Source organism: Euprymna scolopes, chromosome 39, assembly GCF_053919585.1.
Source record: "Euprymna scolopes isolate OS-2025 chromosome 39, ASM5391958v1, whole genome shotgun sequence".
In the NCBI taxonomy this organism is placed as follows: domain Eukaryota; kingdom Metazoa; phylum Mollusca; class Cephalopoda; order Sepiida; family Sepiolidae; genus Euprymna; species Euprymna scolopes.
In genome coordinates this window covers 370,005-395,170 of record NC_136520.1, presented here as the reverse complement: position 1 = coordinate 395,170, position 25,166 = coordinate 370,005, and the positions used below count along the sequence as shown (strand labels likewise).

Here is a 25,166-nt window from a genome sequence, read left to right as displayed (position 1 = left end):
ACACTTAATAACGGATAAAATTAAACCTTTAAAAACACTTGCAGGTGGTTTAAACTAACGTCAACGTTTTCTAGGTCAAACATGACGTCATTGTCGTAATAGAAGGAGGAGAGAAAATGAAGGAACGATTTTTTCGGAACCCTCCTTGTAGAAAAGGGCCCAGTTTAGGGTGAAGGAATTAATGTTTTTGGACAATTTTTCGATATTTTTCATTCAAGATGTCGGGCTTCAAAATGATACCAATCTTGTGAAAACCCTCGCCTCTGTTGAAAGTTTTTGCGAGACATACAAACACACACACAAACATTTTCGCTTTTATATATATATAGACTAGCGGGAATGCCCAGCGTTGCCCAGGTGTGTGTAGGTGGTGTAGTAAGGAAAGTGTGCAAAATTATCAATCAAACTTTCATAGGAGAAAACATCACCAAATCATGTTTATATGTACGATCGTTTCGGAACACATGATTTTGTTATGTTTCCTCCTATGAAAATTTGATTGATACTTTCACACACTTTCTATATATAGCTCTAGATAATTACACCTATTGAGCTTAACATAACTGCAATACTCCGAGCACAGCACCTTTAAATCTATTTTACTGAGGCTTTGCTCATTTAGACCCTGTCTATTACACTGTATAATATATATATATATATTTTTATATATATTTATATATATATATATATATATATAACTACTTAATTTACTCACATAAAATTAATATACGAAAGTATAGATTTATGCGTAAACTTTAAGTATTTACTTCAAAAGTGCTCAATACGTAGGTAGAGCTAGTTAGTAAGTTTTAAAATATATATGGCGAGAATTTGCGCATAAGCCTAAAGAGTCCATGACTGGATGAAACGCGGAATATTAAGTGTAGCTTAATCGGCATATATATTTTATAACTTACTATATATATATATCTATAAATATAAAAGCGAAAATGTATGTATGTTTGTATGTGTGTTCGCTTTTTCTGTATGTCTACAAAAGGCTTTTTTCAGAGAAGCGGTCAGTCGCTTCACAACTTTTTAAAACTTTTTATATCACATATAAATCGTAATATCTCACAGTTAACAACAAAGCTCGCCTGTCTATTTAATTTGCTCGATTTCGGGAAGATAAATATTCAACATTTGTCGCTCGCCACATGTGGGTTAGTCTTTTTCCTATAACATCTTGGGGGGAAAAAAAAGCGTTCAGCAGTAAATGAATACTATCCCACAGTCAAACTTGACCTCATTAACTCATTAAAACGGGCACCTGCCAAATCCAAGTAATTAAATAAATTCAAACGTGTTTCCGTTAGCATCTCGCGGTGGGGCAATGGTTAATGTCGCACGTTTTTTTTTTCACACTTTAATTTACAACTTTGCCTCAACGGTTCAGGTTCGATCCTCATACTTACTTTTTTTTTTAACCCCTCCCACACACCTCCAAACATCCGGGCAACGACGGGTACCCCTCGCTAGTACTTTAATAAATCAGAGTCCATTTTCTGTAGGCTGTTTTTGAACCCAGTCAACGACGGGTACTTTTGCTATATATATATATATATATATATATATATATTTCAATTCATAACGGAAACTTCATCAGGAAAGTCCAGGGTTTTTTTCACTTTTCCTTTTACACTAGCGGGGGTACCCGGTGTTGCCCGGGTGTTTGGAGGTGTAAAAAAAAAAAAAGTGTTAGTAGGGAGGGAGGCTCAAACCCATGACGAACCCGAAGGCGGAAAGGAAAGTGAAACAAAACATGACATCTTACCGCTATGCTACGAAGCCATAGGAAGTGAAAAACGTTCAAATTTAGCGATGTCAATCAGAAAGTTGACTTGCTAGCAGGTGCAGAAACAAACCTTGGCTGAAGGCCAGTTCAGCTTTCTGCCGTTTCATTTATTTGTTTCCCCACGATGTTGGGGAAAACCAACTCCCTACAAAAAGGAGTGTCCAAATGAATAGCAATTTTCTTATATGATTGATCAAAGCTGATTGCCTTCAAGATGTGCCGACCACATAGGCCAGCGAGCTGATTTTATTTGATTCAGTTTCGCTTTTATACGAAAAACACAAACAAACACGCGAGAGGATGGAATAGCGTGAATTTTATAAAAGCCGATCAAAATAAATCTAGAGACAATGTCCCTTCGCAAATCATAGATATTATAATCGAGGGAGTATACAAAAAGTTCTAAAACACAGTAACTCCCCCCGAGAACCTTGGCGAAAAAAGCCTTTGCTGAACGTTTTGCCTTTTATATATATATATAGACTAGCATGGGTGCCCCGCATTGCCCGGGTGTTTGTCGGTGTAAAAGAAAAAAAACAAGTTTTGGTAGGGAGATAGGCTCGAACCCAAAGCCTTGATGCGTAGGTGGAAAAGAAAGGGAAACAAAACCTGATTCCTTACCGCTTGGCCACGACAGCAAAGGAACTGAAAAGCATTTTAACTTAACGATTGACAGGTGCGTAAATTTAATCAGGTCAGACATCACACCATGGGGAAACTTAACTTTGGTTGCAAGCCAGTTTCTCCCAAGATGTTCTTTGGGAAAACCAGTTCTCCATAAAAATGGGAGTGTCCAAATGAATAGCAATTGTCTGATATGATGGGTTTTGGCCACATTGATCAAAGCACATTGCTTTCTGGACATCCCCAGCACGAGTGCCAGGGCGCTGCCTTTTTTTACAGATTCAGTTTCGCTTTTTTATACGGAAAAGCCAAACAAATATGCAGAGATTTAAAAAAATTGCGAAAATAGTGTTTAAAAGTTGCCAAAATTAAAGATACACATGACTTCGTTTCACATGACTTTGTTTCGTGAATCAGAGATATTACAATCTAGGGAATATATAAAAAGTTCTAAGAAACAGTGACCCCCCCCCCACAAAGCCCCCACCCCCAGCCTTTGCCGGACATACACAAAATGCGCACACACTAACACACATTTTGGCTTCTATATATATAGACTAGCTGGGGGGGGGGGGGCTAAAAAAAAAGACGTTGGCCGGGTGTTTGGAGGTGTAAAAGAAAAAAAAAAGTTTTAGTAGGAAGGTAGGATTGAACCCCGAAGCCTTGACGCGAAGGTGGAAATGAAAGGGAAAAAAAGCCAGGCACCTAACCATCTCGGCCACGGTTAAGTTAAGGTTTACAAAATGAAATATACAGGTGCGAGGAAGTTAAGTGGCATGATGTTTGACTTAGTTTTGTGCTGTAAGCCAGTTACTGTTTCCCCCACCCCATCATTCACTTTTCGAAGACGCGGCGATCGAAAATAGCTGGTAAAAGTCAGGCAAATTAAAGATAGCCGCGACCCCAGTTCTTAAGTCATAGTTATTATGATTTAGACGTGCTATAAAAAGTTTTAAGAAGCCGACCCAGAAAGCCGACGAAAAAAGCCTTTTGCGGACATACAGAAAATGTGCACACACACATTTTCGCTTTGATATTTATAGATGTCATGGTGATGGTAATACTTGGCCCGTCTTCAGCTATTGGTGAAGTATAAAGTTGTAAATGTCCGATACAGTGTGAAGCGGTGGTCAAGCATGTGCATGTTAAATAATAGTTCATAATAAGCAATGTTGAGATTGGAATAAAATTTTAAAAATTGGTTGAAAGACCAAACAAGTACGATTCTGCACTTGTTTGGTCTTTAAACCATTAAGTTTTGAATTCCGACATCAACAGTTTTTTACTATAAAATGGTGGATTTTCTATTAAACTAGCTTGGGTGCTCGGCGTTGCCCGGGTGTTTGTAGGTGTATGCTGAGTCAAAAAAAAAAAACGTGGTAGTAGGCCGGCAGGCTCGAACCTGTGACACGAAGGCGGAAAAGAAAGTGGAGGTGTGTGTAAGGGTATTGGTTGAAGAAAAACAAAAAAAAGACTAGAGGTAGTAAGCAGGCTCAAACCGAACTATCATCAATGGACCTGAGGTCATCTCGTCAGCATCAGACAAGGCCAGACTATTTGCCAAGAACTTTGCAGCTAATTCTACCCTATGCGACAATGGCCATCAACTCCCTGTATTTCCTCCTATAACAGACAACACGCTATGCAACATACAAATATCTGTGCGTGAGGTCGCCAAGCTAATCAAGAACCTTGATTCCAGTTAAACAACTGGCCCTGACGGCATTCCAGTTATAGTGCTGAAAAAGCTCCAACCAGAACTTGCCCCCATATTTATAAAACTGTTTAAGCATTGCCTTAAGGAGAAGTGCTTTCCAACACCCTGGAAAACCTCATCAGTATGCCCTGTATTTAAGAATTCAGGTGAAAAGTCATCTCCCTCTCAGTAAAGACCAATAAGTCTCCTGTGTGTCATGAGTAAGTTGTTGGAATCCATATTAAATAAAGAAGTAGTCAACCACCTCAGCAGAAACAACCTTCTTAGTGACATGCAATATGGTTTCCGCTCTGCAAGATCTACAGCAGATGTGCTAATGGTTATATCACATAGGATTAGTGAATCTCTTGACAAAGGTTTCCTTTTCAGGGCAATTGCTCTTGACATATCAAAGGCCTTCGATAGGGTATGGCATAAAGGCCTACTTCACAAGATTTCCAGCTACAGTATTACCGGAAATGTTTTCTCAATCATTAAATCATTTCTCTCTGATAGGTTCATAAGAGTAGTGGTTGATGGGCAGAAATCAGAGGCCCACAGTATTAATGCTGGAGTCCCCCAGGGGTCCACCCTGGGCCCAACTCTCTTCCTGATCTACATCAATGATCTCCCAAAACACATACTTAAATCATTCGTTGACATCTATGCTGATGACACGACCATCTATGGCAACACATCAAAGGCCATAAATGACAAAGTTCTCTCTAATTCTCTCTCCTCTGATCTTGAGCGTGTGGTATAATGGGGAAGAGGTGGCTGGTCACTTTTAATGCATCTAAAACCAAGCTTCTATCTTTACATCATCAACGCTGGCATCAATTGAAATGGATGGCTCTCGTCTTGGGGAGGCTCCATGTTTTGACAAGCTTCTGGGTTTTACCTTTACTCCTGATCTGAAATGGAACACGTACATCAAATCTGTTGCCAGGGATGCTGGGAAAATGGTGGGATCCTTCTACCGCTCCAGAAGATATCTCACTACTGATGCAATTCTCTATCTGTATAAAAGCCAAGTACATCCAAGGATGAAGTACTGCTGCCACATCTGGGCAGGAGCTGCTAAAAACAGCCTATCCTGCCTTGCTAATCTTTCACGAGAAACACCCGTCTGGCTGAAACTACTGTCAATAATTTTCCCCACTCTTTATCTGTGTCTTAATCCAAACTTAGATTCCATGAGCAGAGCTTCTTTCTCAGAAGTGCACGATTGTGGAACTCTCTGCCGCTTGCCTGTTTCCCACCTGACTACAACTTGGACGTCTTCAAATCCAACATAAACAAACTCCTGACAAACCGCCCCCTTAAGTAAGACACTCTATCAAAACCCCCAATACTAATGATTACTAAAATACTATCTCATTGATTACTGTACACGCAAGAACCCTTATCCCTGAGTGGCCTCCGGGTCTTGATAAGTGGTGACCCCCATGTAAAAAAAAAAAAAAATAACCTGTAATGTGCCACTGGAAAAGGAGGTAAAAAAAAAAAAAAAGACCCCCCCCCCCAAAAAAAAAACGGTCTGATCAATGCGCCCACAGCGATTGTGACGTCATGGACAGTCAAAATAACGTTGTCTATGTGACATTGTTCATGCGAGACTTGAATGACTTGCAAAAATGTGAGCAAAAAAAACAAAAAAAAATGGCCACTCCTTTTACCCAGTTGAGGGTGAAAGAATCAAATCAATGCTTATAGCCAATTTTTCGATATTTGTCGTCTGAAGGTTCAAGTTTTAAAAGAATACTGATTTTGTGAAAAATCCAAGTTCTGTCAAAAGTTTTAGGCAGACATACAACAAAGATACATCTAAACAGACAGGGGAGATTTATATAATAGATTATCGTTATATCATTAGATTTATATAATAGATCATTTTTATATAAAAAAGTAATATATCCAAAAATTATGATAATTCATCGAGTAGGACACCTGCTATTGTGTTTTTTGCAAAAATAAGTTTATCGCTATCAAGGAAAAGTAACAGAAGCCATTAAAAATAGGAGAAGCTGGCGGAAACCGAGATAAGCCAAATAAGTTTGGGCGGAAAGGGAGCAAGGCAGTTTTTAAGTTTTTCTAGAGAGCTATAGTTCACACACAAAATATTCAAATTTTATTCACGCACATGTACATATATTGTTTTTTTTTTTTTTTTTGTTTGTTTTGGAAAATATTCAAATTTTATTCACGCACATGTACATATATTGTTTTTTGATTTTTTTAATAAAAAATACATTTTTGATACAAATTCATAAAATCAGAATTGAAATTACTTTTTATGTTATTTAATTAAATTACTTTTTTTGTTAAAAACCAAAATATATATATTCTTGATAAAGATATTTAATATTTTTGTAAATAAAATTTATTTGATTTAAATAATTTAGTGTTTTTTGTTTTTTATGGGAGACGGGATGGGGGCTAAACTGCCTTATCTTGCTTTCGGCCTAAATGGACTTGGCTTATCTCCCTTTCCGCCCAAACTAACTTGGCCTATCTCTTTTTCCGCCAGCTTCTACTATTCTTAATGGATTCCGTCACGTTTTCTCGATAGCGATAAACTTATTTTTACAAAAACCAGAATAACAGTTGTCCTACTCGATGAATTATCATAATTTTTGGATTATTACTTTTTTCGATATGACAACATTAACATTAACTTTGCTTAAAATAACAAATTTAAAAATTCGATCTATCGACTAGAGCTTTACGAGCATCAACAATTATCTTTGAAGAATTCTACTCGAAATAAAGGAAGACAATTTAAAAATTTATTAAAATGAACATAAAAAATGCTTTTTTCTAAACCTAAAACACACAAGTGGCAATAATTTACTTACCAAGTATAGTCAGGAGACCAAAGACATATTCAACATCAAAGACATCAGAATCGATAATAGTTAATAAAAGCAGAATGGAAAAAAAGGCTCCACACACAAGCTGACCATACCTTTAAATGAAAGAGATTATTTTATGAATAGGAATGTAGTTTCAGTATGAAGAATGCATGTAAATTCAATGGTTATTATATAAACTCTGGTAAAAACAATGGTCATTATATAAAGTTTGATCAAAAATATCCAATATATACAGTTAGGTAAAAGCAATCGTCATCATGAATTGTCATTATACAAACACTGAAAAAAAGATTAGTAATTATATAAAGTTTGATAAAAAATGGTTATTATATAGATTTTGGTCAAAACAATGGTTATTATATAGATTTTGGTAAAAGCAATTGTTATATGATTTTTGGTAAAAGCAATGATGGTTATTACATAAATTTTGGTAAAAGCAATGATTATTATAGAAATTTTGGTAAAAGGAATGGTTATTATAGAAATTTTGGTAAAAGCAGTGGTCATTATATTAATTTTGGTAAAAGCAGTGGTCATTATATTAATTTTGGTAAAAGCAATGGTTATTATATAGATGTTGGTAAAAGCAATGGTTATTATATAAAATTTGGTAAAAGCAATGGTTATTATATAAATTTTGATAAAAGCAATGGTCATTATATAAATTTTGGTAAAAGAAATGGTCATTATATAAATTTTGGTAAAAGAAATGGTCATTATATAAATTTTGGTAAAAGCAATGGATATTATAAATTTTGGTAAAAGCAATGGATATTATAAATTTTGGTAAATGCAATGATTATTATATAAATTTTGGTAAAAGCAATGGTTATATAAATTTTAGTAAAAGCAATGGTTATAGAAATTTTGGTAAAAGCAATGGTCATTATATAAATTTTGGTAAAAGCAATGGTTATTATATAAATTTTGGAAAAATCAATGGTCATTATATAAATTTTTGTAAAAGCAAGGGTCATTATATTAATTTTGGTAAAAGCAATGGATATTATAAATTTTAATAAATGCAATGATCATTATATAAATTTTGGTAAAAGCAATGGTCATTATGTAAATTTTGGTAAAAACAATGGTGATTATATAAATTTTGGTAAAAACAATGGTCATTATATAAATTTTGGTAAAAACAATGGTTATTATATAAATTTTGGTAAAAACTGGTGATTATATAAATTTTGGTAAAAAGAATGGTCATTATATAAATTTTGGTTAAAGCAAGTGCATAAATGGTACAATGGTAAAATATTATATAAACTCCTGTAAAAGACATAATCATTATATAACCTATGGTAAAAGTTATGGTTAAAATATAAAGTTTGGTAAACGTCATTTCTTAACATCTAGTATAAAAGATATGGTAAAAAAAAACAACAAGTCATAAACAATCTGCTAACAACGTGATATAAAACTGGTTTGTTTTGGAGATGTTTTGTTATTCTTTATGATTTTTTTAGTTTGTAATGTGGTTTGTATGATTGAAATTCATAGTTAGCTTAGTGATTTGCAAATTATTGTACTATTTGTGTGTGTAGGTAAAAGAAGATTCTGCTTGAGAGAGAAATGTCTGGTGTATATTATTCTTGAAAATATTTATGTGGCTTTTTTTCTTAGTATTTTATATAAAATATGAAGGATATTATAAAGTTTCTAAACTATTTGTGAGGTAATCTGAATTTGTGGGGAAAACCGTATCTTACCTGACTACCACGATTTTCTTTTTTTTTTTCCTCTAAGAAAAAAAAAAAAAGGGTTAAAATGCCGACGTCGCATTTATATGTATGACGGTCATGCAAATTTATGTGTGAGATATGAAAATTAGAGGCGAGGGAATTTGTTGAACGGGCACAAAAGAGGAAAGCAAAGTAACCACAGATTTTTAAAGATGTAAAGTTTGATAAAAAAAATGGTTATTATATAGATGTTGGTCAAAACAATGGTTATTATAAATTTTGGTAAAAGCAAAGGTTATTGTATAAATTTTGATAAAAGCAATGGTTATTATATAAATTTTGGTAAAAGCAATGGTAATTATATAAATTTTGGTAAAAGCAATCATCATTATATTAATTTTGGTAAAAGCAATGGTCATTATATAAATTTTGGTAAATGCAATGGTCATTATATTAATTTTGGTAAAAGCAATTGTTATATTAATTTTGGTAAAAGCAATGGTTATTATATAAATTTTGGTAAAAGCAATGGTTATTATATAAATTTTGATAAAAGCAATGGTCATTATATAAATTTTGGTAAAAGCAATGGTTATTATAGAAATTTTGGTAAAAGTAATTGTTATATTAATTTTGGTAAAAGCAATGGTCATTATATAACTTTTGGTTATAGCAATTGTTATATAAATTTTGGTAAAGTAATGGTTATTATATATATTTTGGTAAAAGCTATTGTTATATTAATTTTGGTAAAAGCAATGGTTATTATATAAATTTTAGTAAAAGCAATGGTCATTATATAAAATTTGGTAACAGCAAAGGTCATTATATAAATTTTGGTAAAACAATGATCATTATATAAATTTTGCTAAAATCAATGGTCATTATAAACATTTCAGTAAAAGCAATGGTCATTATATAAATTTTAGTAAAAGCAATGGTCATTATATTAATTTTGGTAAAAGCAATGGTCATTATATAAATTTTGGTAAAAGCAATGGTCATTATATAAATTTTGGCAAAAGCAATGATTATTATAAATTTTAGTAAAAGCAATGGTCATTATATAAATTTTGGTAAAAGCAATGGTCATTATATTAATTTTGGTAAAAGCAATTGTTATATTAATTTTGGTAAAAGCAATGGTCATTATATAAATTTTGGTAAAAGCAATGGTCATTATATAAATTTTAGTAAAAGCAATCGTTATTATATAAAGTTTAGTAAAAGCAATGGTCATTATATAAATTTTGATAAAAACAATGGTTATTATATAAATTTTGGTAAAAACAATGGTGATTATATAAATTTTGGTAAAATCAATGGTCATTATATAAATTTTGGTTAAAGCAAGTGCATAAATGGTAAAATGGTAAAATATTATATAAACTCCTGTAAAAGACATAATCATTATATAACCTTTGGTAAAAGTGATGGCTAAAATATAAAGTTTGGTAAACATCATTTCTTAACATCTAGTATAAAAGATATGGTAAAAAAAAAAACAACAAGTAATAAACAATCTGCTAACAACGTGATATAAAACTGGTTTATTTTGGAGATGTTTTGTTATTTTTAATGTTTTTTTTTAGTTTGTAATGTGGTTTGTATGATTTGAATTCATAATTAGCTTAGTGTGTTGCAAATTATTGTACTATTTGTGTGTGTAGGTAAAAGAAGATGTCTGTTTGAGAGATGGTTTAAAACTTTGAAATCATTGGCAAAAGAATATGAATTGTCCGTCGATATAAAACTTGTGAAGTCCTATCAGAATCACACAGATAGTCTCACCAGAGTGCCACGCAGGTGGATGGATCAACTCAAAGAAGGAAGAGAGGCGGTGCTTGGGAGTTGCGCAGCAGTGAGACAAATGGATGGGAACCAGCTGGCTGATATCCATCATCAAAGTGGACATCCAGGAGTAAAACGAACTCTATATTTTGCTAGGATGGTGGACCTGCAAGTGTCCAAAGAGACTGCAAAATCTGTCATGAAAGCATGCGAAACATGACAATCAATAGATCCGGCACCTGTGCGCTGGAAAAAAGGAAAAATTGGTTTAAAGAACAACTGGGACAGACTGGTAATGGACGTAACCCACCACAATGGTGAGAATTTTTTTTAACTATCATCGACTGTGGCCACTCTAGATTTGCAATCTGGCGGCTACTGCATTGGACAGATGCAACCATTGTAATTCGACAGTTGGAGAGTATTTTCCTTGATCTATGCCAACCAACGGAAATACTGACCGACAACGCTACTGCTTTCACCAGTAAGGAGTTCCAATCATTGCAAAAAATTGGGACATACATCTGCGATTTCGATGTGGGTACTCACCAAGTGGAAATTGTATTATAAGAGCGAAGCCATAGAATCATTAAGATGATCGCAGCCAGAAAGAATTGTTCAATACTGGAAGTGGTCTACTGGCACAACGTCACCCCAAAGGATGACGTTTCATCATCTCTACTGCACCAGGGGACGTACTACATAGATACCATGTACGAATAAAGAGTATCGAAGCTAACTCACTGCCCAAACCAGAAGTGACTAAAGGGAAATATGAAAAAGGAGACATCGTTTGGGTTAAAAATTCACGTGGCAGGTGCACAACAAAATATAACACTGGTCGGTTTACTGAAATGATAAGCCTGCAGTCTGTGAAAGTAGATGGGATGCCTAGGCACGTTACAGACCTTCGACCAGTAACCCGGACGCACTTGTCAAGTAACGAAAGTGATTCTGAGGTCAGTGATTCTGAGGACAGTGAGCGGCTAATCTATTTTAATTCAGATCCACTTGAGAATGATTCTGATGTTAGCAACCTCCCAGCTAATGAGGTATCTACTGAAAGCCCACCCACAGACGAGCGTATACATGAAAGTCAGGCCCACGTTATTCCTCTTCAACGAGGAACTCGATAGAGACGGATACTACCTCACTGCCCTGTTTATAATCATGAGATCATGGGGGGATGTGGGAAAAAACGTAATTTACCTGAATAGCACGCGTTTCGTGTTTTTTCCTCTAAGAAAAAAAAAAAGTTAAAATGCTGTCGTCGCATTTATATGTATGACGGTCATGCAAATTTACGTGTGAGATATGCAAATTAGGGGCGAAGTAGTTTGTTGAACGGGCATAAAAGAGGAAAGCAAAGGAACCACCAGGGAGGGGAAGACAGAATGTTGGGAGAACACGTGTCGAAACGAAACGATTGAAGCTAAATCAGAAAAGATAGAACAACAAATTTGACTCGATTCAAATACTGTAGGGAATTCTTCGTCAATTCTTTCCAATGCACTGTTCCTTGTCAAAATTGTTATCATATATATGTTGGTGAAACCCAATGTGGATTAGAGAAAAGGCTCAATGAACATAAATGAAATATAAGAAATAGCAATTCTCTGAATGCATTATTCTCTCATTCATTGCAGCATAATCATACTTTTGACTTCAAACAAGCAAAAATAGTTAAATTTATTTCAAATAAACCGTGATAGAAACTTCTTGAATCAGCACTTATTGCAAATTCAAGCACAATTAAGCAACATGGAGGTTTCTATAATGTATCGTCATTAATAAATAAACTTCTATTAAAAGAACATAATTTAATTTTAGACCTAACTGTCTCACACCACAGAAATCACCTATATTGATTAATGAATATAATCTCAGTAAATAAATTACATAGCAAAAATACACCCATTTCATTTCAGTTGGGCATATTTGTTCCAAAAAGAATATGAATTGCATATCTTTTTAAATATATTAATGGCTATATGACATTATAAAAAACAGATCTTACTCTCCTTCACAATGCTATGTCCACACCTTTTTTTTTTTTTTTTTTTTGAATTTCCAACGACTTTTTTCGTTTCTGAAATGGAATAAAGTCATACATTTTATTACATGAAAAATATATTTCATTTTCAAATATTTGCATTGGTGTTTTGTTTTCTTAATTTTATTCATCCACTCTCTCTCATATATATATATATATATCATCTATATATATATAAAAGCGAAAAAGTGTGTATGTATGTTTGTTTGTATGTATGCATGTGTGTGTGTGTGTGTGTGTGTGTGTGTTTGTATGTCTCGCAAAAACTTTCGATACGGGTCACGGATTTTCACGAGATCGGTATCATTTTAAAGTTCCAACCTTCGCCCGACAAATATCGAAAAATTGGCGAAAAACATTAATTTCTTCACCCTAAAATCATCAGTTTTCTACAGGGAGGGGTCAGCAAAAACCGTCCTCTCATGACAAGTTCGCTTCTTTGCATGCGTCATACGACGTCAGAACATGATTTACTTTAAATATTTGAAAAACTGACACAATTTTGTCAACGTCGTGTTAGCTCAGTTGCTTAGAGGGCAGCCTCATTATCTAAAGGTTTTGGGTTCGAATCGTGGTGTGAGATTTCTTCTTTTTTTTTTTCGATTTTTTAAATTTTAATATTGAAACAGGGTTATTTAAGCCATTTTCCACGTTTTTTTTTGTTTTTATTTTTCAGATTTTTTAACAAAGTTTTAACGTTCGTTTTTCTGTTTCGCGTTTTCTTTTTTTGTTTTTCCCATTTTTACATTTAACATCGTTCATTTGCCTTACGTTAATATTTACTTCGCTTATTCTTATGTTTTGATTAACACCCCCCACCCCCACCCGAACACACACACCTCGAAACACCCAGGCAACCCCCTCCACCTCCGCTAGTCTATTATATAAAAGGAACTTTGTGTATGAGAGAGAGATAGTTTTTATAGACTCCATAACGGCTAGGCCGATTTTGATGAAATTTCACACAAAAGTACTTTATGTGTCTGGCAGTGTTCTTAGATAGGTTATGCATCGGAATCTCTTCGATAAGTATTGATAATCGAAATAATCCGATGAAAGAACAGGCGATTTGGACCAAAGTTAACATCTTACGAACATCACCAGTTCATGTGAGAAGTTTTATTACCACAGAAGCAGAAAGGTTCCACACCTAAAATTAACAATAGGCTCTTTGATATAGCAGGGGTGCGTTATATATATGTACACTAATAGGCTGCCCGACGATGCCCAGTCACAAAATACCTATAAATATTATATTTTAAAAGAAACTGAGACATGTGCATGCAAGTATTATGTTTTTTCTAAACAGTTCACTTCTTGTAAGTAAAACAAATACTCGAGCTGAGATTGAAACCAAAACCAAAAGACAGTGAGTCAAGTATGATAACCATTAGACCAGCTTGCCAAAGAAACAAAACATTGATGAACACATAACTTGTTTTTTTTTCTTTTTTTTTTTATCTCTCTCTCTCTCTCTCTCATATATATATATCATCTATTATATAAAAGGAACTTTGTATGTGAGACAGAGAATTTTTATCGACTCCTCAATGGCTAGACCAATTTTTATGAAATTTCACACAAAATGTCCTTTATGTATTTGGCAGTGTTCTTTGTCAGGTTTAATATTAGCGTGTCTTTGATGTATTGATAATCAAATGAATTTTCACACGAAGGTGCTTTACGTATCTGACAGCGTTCTTCTTCTTTTTCTTATTTCATGTATCCAATAGCAAAGATGCCTGGCGTTGCCAGGTCGTAAAATATGCTTAAATATGATATTTTAATTTGAATAGATTAACTATCACACCATAAAAAACACCTCCTATATTAATAAATACATATAATCAGTCAATAAATTACATATCAAAAATACACTCATTTCATTCTAGATTTCCATACATATTTGAATTATAACGGACATCTTTGTTCTAAAAAGAATATTAAACTATATTAACGGCTATATAACGTTATAAAAAGATCTTATTCTCTTTCAAAACGCTATGCCCTTATCCCCCTCACCCTTTTTCAAATTTCCAACGACTTTTTCCGTTTCTGAAATGGAACAGAGTCATACATTTCATTACATCAAAAATATATTTTCAAATATTTGTATCGGTGTTTTGTTTTCTTAATTTCATTTATCCAGAGGAAGTCTCGAAATAAAGATAAAACGTTGATAAACACATAACTTGGTTTGTTCCTTTTTTATCTCCGTCGGAATACTGTTGGGAAATAGGTCGAACATAAGAAAGAAATATGGTAAATCATATTGTAGACACATTTTACCGGAAGTGAGGGTCAGCTGATCGGATCTGCGTGTGAGTCACGTGATCAGGTTAGCTGGAATCAGTGATTTTGGGTTTGGACGTAAAGAAGAGCGGACGGCTTAACAGGTTGTCCTTCCCCTTTACTGAGAGGGGGGAGCTGACGTGTGTGAAAATAAGACCTTGAAGTAACCACGCAAGCAAAGACATTCACTTTCCATTCTTCTGCGATCGAAACCTGGAAGGTGAATAAAAACTATATAAAACCAATCATCGTCTTGGAGTGAATGAATATTCGTCCAAAACAGGTTTCCAGTCTCCCCTCCAAGAACAAGATGAATTCCAGGTGGACAAGATCAACGATGCATAAAGTTTACGTATGTCCAAAATACATGTACCACACACACACACACACACACACAACTGCATATGAACAATTAGATATGAATATATCACAAATAGACAGCAACATTTAGACGATCATACAACGGTACCCCTTTTATGATACCAACAATATAACAAACCCCATTTTGGTGTTCATGCCAGTGCACCCATTCAGGTGTGGAAAAAAAAAAAAAAATCGAACCTGGAGGTTACCATGGTGAAAAAAAATAGACAACAGGGAAAAAAAAAAAAAAAGGAATGGTTCTGAAGAAAAAATAGACACATTAAAATTATATATAGATAGATTTAAATGCAAAATTAATAAGCAAAAATAATGGAAGAACGGTACGTTAAAAAAAAAGGAAAAAAGAACGTTACTGTGTTAGAAAAAATAAATAGAAGAAATCAGGAAAAAAAGATATATCAATAGACATACAAATAATGAATTGTTGATTTTGAATATGAAAATTGCAAACACAAAAAATAGAAGAAAAAATATTAATACAGACAATGTGAAAAACAGAAAAAAAGAAATAAAAGAGAACACATGAATTTTAGCTACAATGTGGTTGAAAAAGACCTGTCAGCTTAAAAGAAACATGTCAAGCAAAAATGTTTGTTATGGAATTTAGAATGTGTAAGTGTCGAAATTGTGAACTGTAATACTCAGTGTTCTTTTTGTGTGGAACAATGGACAATTTCCGCCAATGTGAAATTTTTTTTTCCAATTTGTATGGTGTTTTTTTCTTAGGATTTTTTTTTATAGTGTGGGAAAAATGTTGTTCACTGTATTCCTAAAAAAATCGGGGGTTAAAAAAAAAAAAAGTAAGTATGAGGATCGAACCCGAACCCTTGAGGCAAAGTTGTAAATTAAAGTGTGAAAAAAAAAACGTGCAACGTTAACCATTGCCCCACCGCGAGATGCTAACGGAAACACGTTTGAATTTATTTAATTACTTGGATTTGGCAGGTGCCCGTTTTAATGAGTTAATGAGGTCAAGTTTGACTGCGGGATAGTATTTCATTTACTGCGAGAACACTTCCCAAGATGTTATAGGAAAAAGACTAACCCACATGCGGCAAGCGACAAATGTTGAATATTTATCTTCCCAAAGTCAAGCAAATTTAATAGACAGGAGAGCTTCGTTGTTAACTGTGAGATATTACAATTTATATGTGATATAAAATGTTTTAAAAAGTTGTTAGGTGAGCAACCGCTTCTCTGAAAAAAGCCTTTTGTAGACATACAGAAAAAGTGAACACACATAAATACATACATACATTTTCACTTTTATATTTATAGATGAAAATCTTGTTTCCATTGATGAAATTAAGTGAAATTTTTTTTTTGGGAGAACTTCATTCCATAACGGATATGTACAATATAAACTTTTTTCATTTTACCAAATAACATAACAGAAAAATTTTAAATATATACAATTTCTCTTTCCTTTTTCCCTTGGTTTTCTTTAGTGTCCAAAACACTAAACAGAAAATTATTTTAAATTTTATTATTTGAATTTAGCTTGTTAAAAAAAAATGAGATTTGAACGAGATCTTGTAATGAATGTGTATGTTTCCCATTCTGGTTATAAAACAGATGATTATCGGCTGAAGAGAACTTGATATGAGTATCTAAAACGGTCCCCTATTATCAGGTGCGAAACCGACGGTACTGATGACTTATCTCATCTAAACATTCTGTACATAAAAATATAAATAATACGCTCTTATTCTCGGAATTTTTTCCTGATAATAGAGCACTCTGCTGGAATTTTTTTTTCCAAAAAATATTACTATATATATATATATATACTATCTATAAAAGGTAAAATGTGTGTGTATGTGTGTGTGTTTGTATGTCTGCCAAAAACTTTCGACAGACACGTTGGAACCTGACCAAACTGGTATTGTTTTCGACCTCCATCCTTCGGACGACAAATATCGAAAAATTGGTAAAAAACATTCATTCCTTCACCTTCAACTCGGCAGTTTTATACAAGGAGGAGTCAGTTTTTGCATCACCATTTTTTGCATGTCATCTTTTCTTTTCGATTGACTTTGCTTAATTTCGATGTTCTCAACTTCCGGTCGCGCCATAGAGACATTGACTAAGATGTCACTTTTTTTTTTCCTTCCTTCATGTTGCGAGTTCAAGCTTGCCTGCCTTCTACCACATTTTTTTTTGTATTCTTTCTGTTCACTTCTCCCCCCTACCCTCAGTATTTTTATTACACCATCTCTACACACCCAGGCAATGCCGGGTAGTGCTGCTAGTATATATATATATATATATATATATATATATATATATATATATATATATATATATATACATAAGTATTAGTCCTAGCGCAAAAGAGCACAAAATGTTTTAGATAATAATAGAATAGCAAAGACTTTAGTTGGCGAGGACTACTATTGACCGTAACCAGTTATACAATCCTTTTGAAATTTTTCATCTCTATTTTTCTCGTTATGTACTGAATATCTGTTAATGAAACCTATATGAAATATGTTCCTTATTAAATTTTAAAGATTTTCTATTCTGAAAGAAGTTTAAAAAAATTTAATCTAAAAAAGTTATTTTAAAGTTTTTGTTAAAAAAAATTCAGATTTTCTCATTATTCAGACCTGTATTACAAAGAGGGGGTTGCAAAAAATGAGTTGTGGTGTGAGGAGAAATACAAACTGAAATAGAGAGAAGGACAGTTTTAAAATATAATCTTAAAAAAGATAAGATACAAGTAAGAAAAGCATTTCATCCAAGGCATGGAAATTGTTAAACAAAATGTTTTTACTATAGGCTTTAAAAATAAAGGTACAAGATTCAATTTGAAATTTAATTTAAATTGGATCAAAAATTGGATTTATTTTATGTAATGTACATTTTGGTGCACTTTAAAAAAAATTATCTTTCATCTAGCAATTAATGATATAGATATAAAATTTTCAATAATATTTTTTAAAAAATGCAACAGAATGTACATTACATAAAATAAATCCAAGGTAATTTTTTGATTCAATTTAAATTAAATTTTTATACCTTACTTTGTAAAATTTCTAAAAGTGCACCTACAAGATAAATAAATTTCAAATTGAATCCTGTACCTTTATTTTTAAAGCCTATAGTAAAAACATTTTGTTTAACAATTTTCATGTCTTGGATGAAATGCTTTTCTAACTTGTATATATATATATATATCTACATAACTAAGTGTATATATGTGTGTGTGTGTGTGTATATATATATATATATATATATATTAACTGGGTATATTGACTTCTAAACTATGATCTTATCTAATTAGTACATAAAGAAAATAAGGTTTTAAGTCAAAGATTAAACTTACTTTGCACAAATAACAAACTTTGCCGTCGTAAAAATATTCATATACAAAACAGCTGGTCGGTATCCTCGACTTAACCTGAAATTAAAAATTAATGAAAATGTCAATGTTGTTAATTCGAATTGCAAGACTCAAAGATACAGGGGAACCAACAGATAATAATCTGTTTTTAATACGTCATTTGTCTGACATAGAGATTGTGCCATGAAAAAAAAAATCATATATATACCAAACCTGTGAAATATTGAGTGATGTGTTATATATATATATATATATATATATATATATTTTTTTTTTTTATTAATTTTACATTTATATACAGGGTGAACCAAAATTAGGTGGGCAGTAAAAAAAGTAAAAAACATTTATTTAGAGATCACATATACTTAGAACTATATGTAATAAGACAATTATATTAATGAAAGTTAAATGTTATTTATCAACACAAGTGTTCAAATTGTTTTCCTTCTTGGTTTACACAGCTTTGAAGTCTGCCTCTTACACTTCAACAAACATTTTGTAATTTTGACTCATATATATATATATATATATATATATATATATATATATATGATTAGTTTTTTTGGAAAAAGAAATCCGGCAGAGTGCTCAATTAAAAGCAAAATCCGAAATATAAGAGCGTAAACCGACGGTAACAATGACTTGTCTCATCTAACAACTTTCTGTACACAAAATACAAATCAACACTAACGTACTGTACACGCAATAACCCTTATTCCTGAGTGGCTTCCGGGCCTTGATAAGTGGTGACCACCTTGTATATAAAAAAAAAAGTTAAATTCTGTAAAGCAAAATATATACACATATATTTAAGTTAAGAATTTATTGTTTGAAACAAGGAATATGTACAGTTGTTTTATGGTGAGCGCCTTCTTGGCAAAAGACCCAAGCACAAGCCCAAAAAATGTTTTTGTGATAGCATCAAGGAGAGTCTGGTGAGCTTTCACATTCCTGTTGACAGTTGGAAGTCCCTAGCGTATGATCGCAAGCAGTGGAGGTCACTGATATACAGGGAAGCAAAACACTTTGAAGCAGCCAAGATAGACTGAGCAAAGCTCAAGAGAGCATGTAGAAAACGGAAAACTTTGCCGCCCAATCATGGACATTTTTGGGTTTGTGAAATATGTGACCGGGCTCTGTTGCCCAAGGCGAGTCTCATTAATCACATGAAAGTGCACGATGATACGGGTTCTGTTACTGTTGGTTTCATCCAAACCAATGACCGTCTTCAGTGTCATGTCTGCTTGAGGGTGTGCAAGTCGCTGGCAGGACTGAGAAGTCATCTTTGGGCACATGGACGTTTAGTGACTGAGGGAATGGCACTCATCTTCTTTTTTTTTTTAATAACATTTTCACCCCACATCGCCACTTTGATGTAGGGGCTACTATCAGGAACATAAGCTACAGGGGTACTATGTTGGGCAGCAAGATGTCAGTTCACGTTACACTTGAACTTCTGCATTTCAGTACAGTTGGGGAAGCAAGGTCCCGGAAGGGAGTGCCAAAGTCTAGCGGTTCTGGGGAAGAAACTACTGGAGTAGAAGGCTCTCTTACATCTAGGGATCTCTGTGAAAGCGTGGGATTTGTCGGGTCTGTCGGGGGTATTTACGTCGAGGGGTACAAGTGCTTGTAGTTTGTCAGAACATTCACTGTTAAAATACTTGTAGAACAGGCAGAGGGATGCAATATTTCGTCGATGAGACAGACTGAAGTTTAGATGACAGTTCAGGACCTATTAAGTTGGTGACTCTCTTTTGGACTTTGTCCAGGAGCGAGAGACTAGTAGCAGAGGCACCAGCCCAAATATGACAACAATACTCCATGCATGGGCGAATGGTGGCCTTATAGAGGTACAGGATACTTTCGGCGTTAGTAGCTTTCTAACACGGTAGAGAGAACCTACCCTTTTCATAGCGGTCCTGGCAATGCTCTCAATGTAATTGTTCCAACTCATGTTTCCTGTGAACGTTAGGCCGAGGAGTTTAAAAGATGTACTTTCAGATAAAGAGTCTTTGGCCATTGCTATTGGTGGTAGACATGGCAATCATTGCACACACACACGCGCACACACACACATATATGGGGATTCGACAAAATGATGGAAACACCTTGTAAATTTTGCATCAATTTTAAAACACTCATAACAATTGAAAAAATTTACCAAAATGTTGTTTTCATTTCATTTTACAGAGTTTCCAGAAAGTCTGTGTGCAGTAAAAAAAAAATTTATAACATTACTAGCAAGGGGACCGCCCGGCTTTGTCCGGGCGTAAAATACACTTAAACATGATATTTTAGTTTGTACAGATTTCGTATATATTATTATAGAATCGTGAATTCAAAAGTAAAAAAAAAAAAAAAGTATTTAGGTGCCATCAGCTAGAATCGAACCTGAAAGCAAAACTAGCATTCAAAGCTGGTGACATTATCAATGTGACACGCATATAAAGTGATTAAAAATTAAAAATAAATTAAGCTGAATATACAAAATGTTTAACAACTTTTTCAATTTTGACCGACTAAAGACCCATAAAAGAACGGCCCATAAAAAATCCAATCATTTGAAGCTCCTAGCGCCACTCTGCAACTTTTAGTTTCGGAGGAGATAGAGTTTGAAATATGGAGACAGACAGATAGACCGACAGACAAACATATAGCCATTTATATATTAGATTGGCATTTGTGATAGAAGTAGTCTGTAAAAAATATCAAAGTTTTTGTATCTAGTTTTAAGTATACTTATTGAATAATTCTTCCCAACAAAATTTGTAGTAACTTTTAGAAAAGCAAGAAATTTTTTTTTTTTTTTTCAGAATATAAAACTAAGCTGTGTCTTTTGCTTGACTGAACTGCAATCTACTGTTTCTGTGTAAAGAAACTGCAATCACAGCTCTGGTCCCAGAAGATATCCACAACCGCATCAGCAATGCTCGTCTCACCCTCTGTCGACTGCGATCGCGTCTCTAGCTCGGAAAGAAATAAAGCTCAAAACAAAGATCAAGATCCACCAAGCCTCAGTTCGCACTATTCTGCTTTATGGCTGCGAAACCTGGCCTGTGCGTGCAAGTGACCTCGCAAGCTGGAGGTATTCAACCATCACTGCCTACGCTGCATCCTATGTGTCCGCTGAGAACACTATCTCCAACAACACGGTCTGGGCACACTGGAAGATACGCTCCCTTCAACAATCCCTCCTTGCTAGATGCCTTTCCTGGTTCAGCCATGCGCTTTGCCAAAACCCAGATGACCTCGTTTGTGAAGACAGCGACCCAGCAGCACCACCAGACTAGAAAAAACACTGCGGTGACCTACTCAAGACCTGGCTCTACGGGCTCCACTGATGGAACTATGAATGGCTTACATTTGTAGCAGAAAACGCCTTTGACCGCAGCACCTAGTTGTCTGTTATAAGTGTTGCGGTGAATTTGTTGGATGGAGCCAGGTCAAGCGATCCAGGGTGAACGCCGCAACAACCACAGTTTAGATTAAATACAAAAAAAGAACAACCACATGGAAAAATTTTAAAGAGACAAGGTCTTTCCATGATATGCTAGGATCTGGAAAGCCATGGATCACTGACAAAACTGTTGTATCCATAGAAGAATCCTTTACAGCAAGTCCAAGAAAGCCGTTAAGTGTTGCCATGGATGGTAGTATCATCAGCATAAATGTTTACAAATGATCTGAGGATGTGATTTGGAAGATCATTGATGTAGATCAAGAAGATAGTTGGACCGCTGAGGGACTCCAGCATTAAAACTGTGAACTTCTGATTTCTGACCATCAACCACTACTTTATGAACCTATAGGAGAGAAATGATTTAATAATTGAAAGACATTTCGAGCTATACCATAGCTGGAGATTTTATGGAGTAGACCTTTATGCCATACCCTATCAAAGGCCTTTGATATGCCAAGAGCAATTGCTCTAGAAAGGAAGCCTCCATCGAGAGATTCACTAATTCTATGAGATATAACTGTTAGCACATCTGCTAAATTCATGAAATATGTGCATTTAGTTTCCCAAATGTACAAATACAGTTGTGGGGATGAACATCTATTCAATGTAGCTGCCTTTAGCCTCAATCATCACTTCAATACGGGTCCAGAACTGGGAGCATGCCTTTTCCACAAGCGCGGGCAGGAGCTCGACGAATACTTTGCGGATGGTGGCAATCAGGTTGCCTTTGATGTTGTAGGAGGTCATGTTGGTGATGTTCTTGATGTATGACCAAATGAAGTAGTTCAAGGAGTTACGGTCAGAGGAAGAGGAGGAGGAGGAGGGCAAGTGAGAGAAAGGTACAAAGTTGTAGCACTACTTCTGAAGCCAAACCTGGGTCTATTTGGACTTGTGGGCCAGCACAGTCCTACTGCCACACCCAGGGTCTGCCAGCAGTCACCTGATTGCACCAGGGGATCTCCACACTCTTCAGTACATCCAGATACATTTTGGTGTTGACTTTCAAGCTGATTTCAAAGATGTGAGGTGGCATGATGTAGCCCTCACTTGAAACCACACCAAAGACCATAACTATGGGTTGTCTGATGCAGTGAGCTGTGCCCTCAAGTGTTAAACCGTCCGGATTTTCATTTTGAGGATGCTGACAATGGTCCTGTTGTCATAACTTGGATTGGAAGAGAGCATAAGTTGTACAGCGGCGCATCTCGCGCATTGAATATTGTGACACATTCAGACACGATATAAGGCTCCTATCGCTGTTGGGATTTGTACCCAAGTGGTCAACTAGTAGATGGTTTGCAACAAAAAAAGAAAACTGGTTTTCATCAAACGCAATCATGCTGTCTCTTGTAGGGCAACAATTTTGTCATTCCACCTTGTAATTATTACTTATTACTTACCGGGCTTGGAATTCGTGATCTAATTCATTAAAATGTCGAAGGTACAAATGAGCATAGTTAGACCTGGAAACAAAACGAAAAAATGAGTTGATTATCATTTAAGAAAAAAGTGATTTTCAAGACTAACAAAAGGGGGTAATCATTACTATTAGCAACATAATTTATTTAAAAAACAAAAAAACTGAAAAGTTTGAAAATTAGTCCACAAAAATATCATTGGTTTAACCAAGTCATATTTTCATTCTTGATAGAAAGTATAATTTTAATTTATATATATAAGTATATGGATTCTGATATATATATATATATATATATATATATATATATATATATATATATATATATATATATATATATATTTAGTAATGTGATTGCTCCTAGACATCGAAACCCTATAGGTTAAGGAGATTAATTTTCTAAAGCATTCTTTGTCTTACTTAGAATAATAAAAATTCTTTGATATGAAACTCAACCACTTCATTTCATTTCAATGAGAGTTTTTTGAAAATCATTGAACAATTTAATTTATTTGCTCTATCTTGCATATCGAATTGTTCTTGTTTAGATGGGATAACTTATAGAATATTACTGCCAGTAATATTTTGTAAACCTACAATCTCACGTTTCCATAACAACTGATTGTTAAATAAAAACTATTCTGAAGTATATATATATATATATATATATATATATATATATATATATATATATATATATATATATAAAATAAAAATAAAAATTACAATTAAATTTGGATTTTGCTTGTGCAAATGGAAATTTAATTAACTTTCTTGAAATTATATATTTGGATTTTACCATCACTGGATTATTTATCTTCCACCAGACTCTCCATTCACGTGTAATCACCTTTTTCTTCACCATATTCCCTCTGCTTCACTTTTTTGTTATCAAGTAAGATCTTTGACTTACTTGTTTCATCAAATACTTTTGCATGCAAAATCCAATCCCGCATTTTGCTAATTCCTACCCTCTGATGAGAAGAAAAGTATTTCTTCGAAACTCCACAGATTAAGGACTATCCACTTATCTAGTGTTTCCTTTTCAGATTAAATGTGTTTTTTAACTCATTTCAAAGTGTTTTTTAACATGTTTTATTAACTTTTTGCTCATATATATATATATATATAAAATAAAAATTGCAATTAAATTTACCAAAATGATCCAAGATGGTAAAATTAAAGTATATTATAAATATTAAAGAATTAATATTTATAAAATTATCTCAGCCAGATGTAAAAGCTCGATAAAACCAAATAGGAAATAGAGCTTATAATACGAGCACACAGTTAATAAAACATGAATGGATAGTCTGGTGGAAGATAAATAATCCAGTGACGGTAAAATCCAAATGTATAACTTCAAGAAAATTAAAGAATTTCCATTTGCACACGTAAAATCCAAGGAAATGTGTAATCACCTTTTTCTTCACCATATTCCCTCTGCTTCACTTTTTTGTTTTCAAGTAAGAGGATAGTCTAATAAAAATATAATAAATTTATAACTTAAAATATTGCAGCATGAAGAATTTTTTAAAAATTTAATTTATAACATTATAAATCAATTCTTAATGCTGCAATATTTTAAGTTATAAATTTATTATATTTTTTATGAGAATATCTTGTTCTTTTCTTTTCCCGTTTTAACATCTAGTTCTGTACTTTTCCATGTTTACGCTTAACCATATTACTTTTCATACTCGCATTTTTCTATTGTAATATATATTTTTTATTTTTGAAGAGC

The 25,166-nt window shown here is 33.8% G+C and overlaps 1 protein-coding gene across 1 annotated transcript in view; it reads right to left on the bottom strand.

The window, feature by feature from the left end:
• LOC145263591 (autophagy-related protein 9A-like) overlaps positions 1–25,166 on the bottom strand; it is a 154,262-nt gene that overhangs the window by 40,093 nt on the left and 89,003 nt on the right. Inside the window, 3 exon segments of the mRNA XM_080120435.1 lie at positions 6,974–7,083; positions 18,528–18,602; positions 23,406–23,468. Coding sequence (XP_079976561.1) covers positions 6,974–7,083; positions 18,528–18,602; positions 23,406–23,468 — 248 coding nt within the window.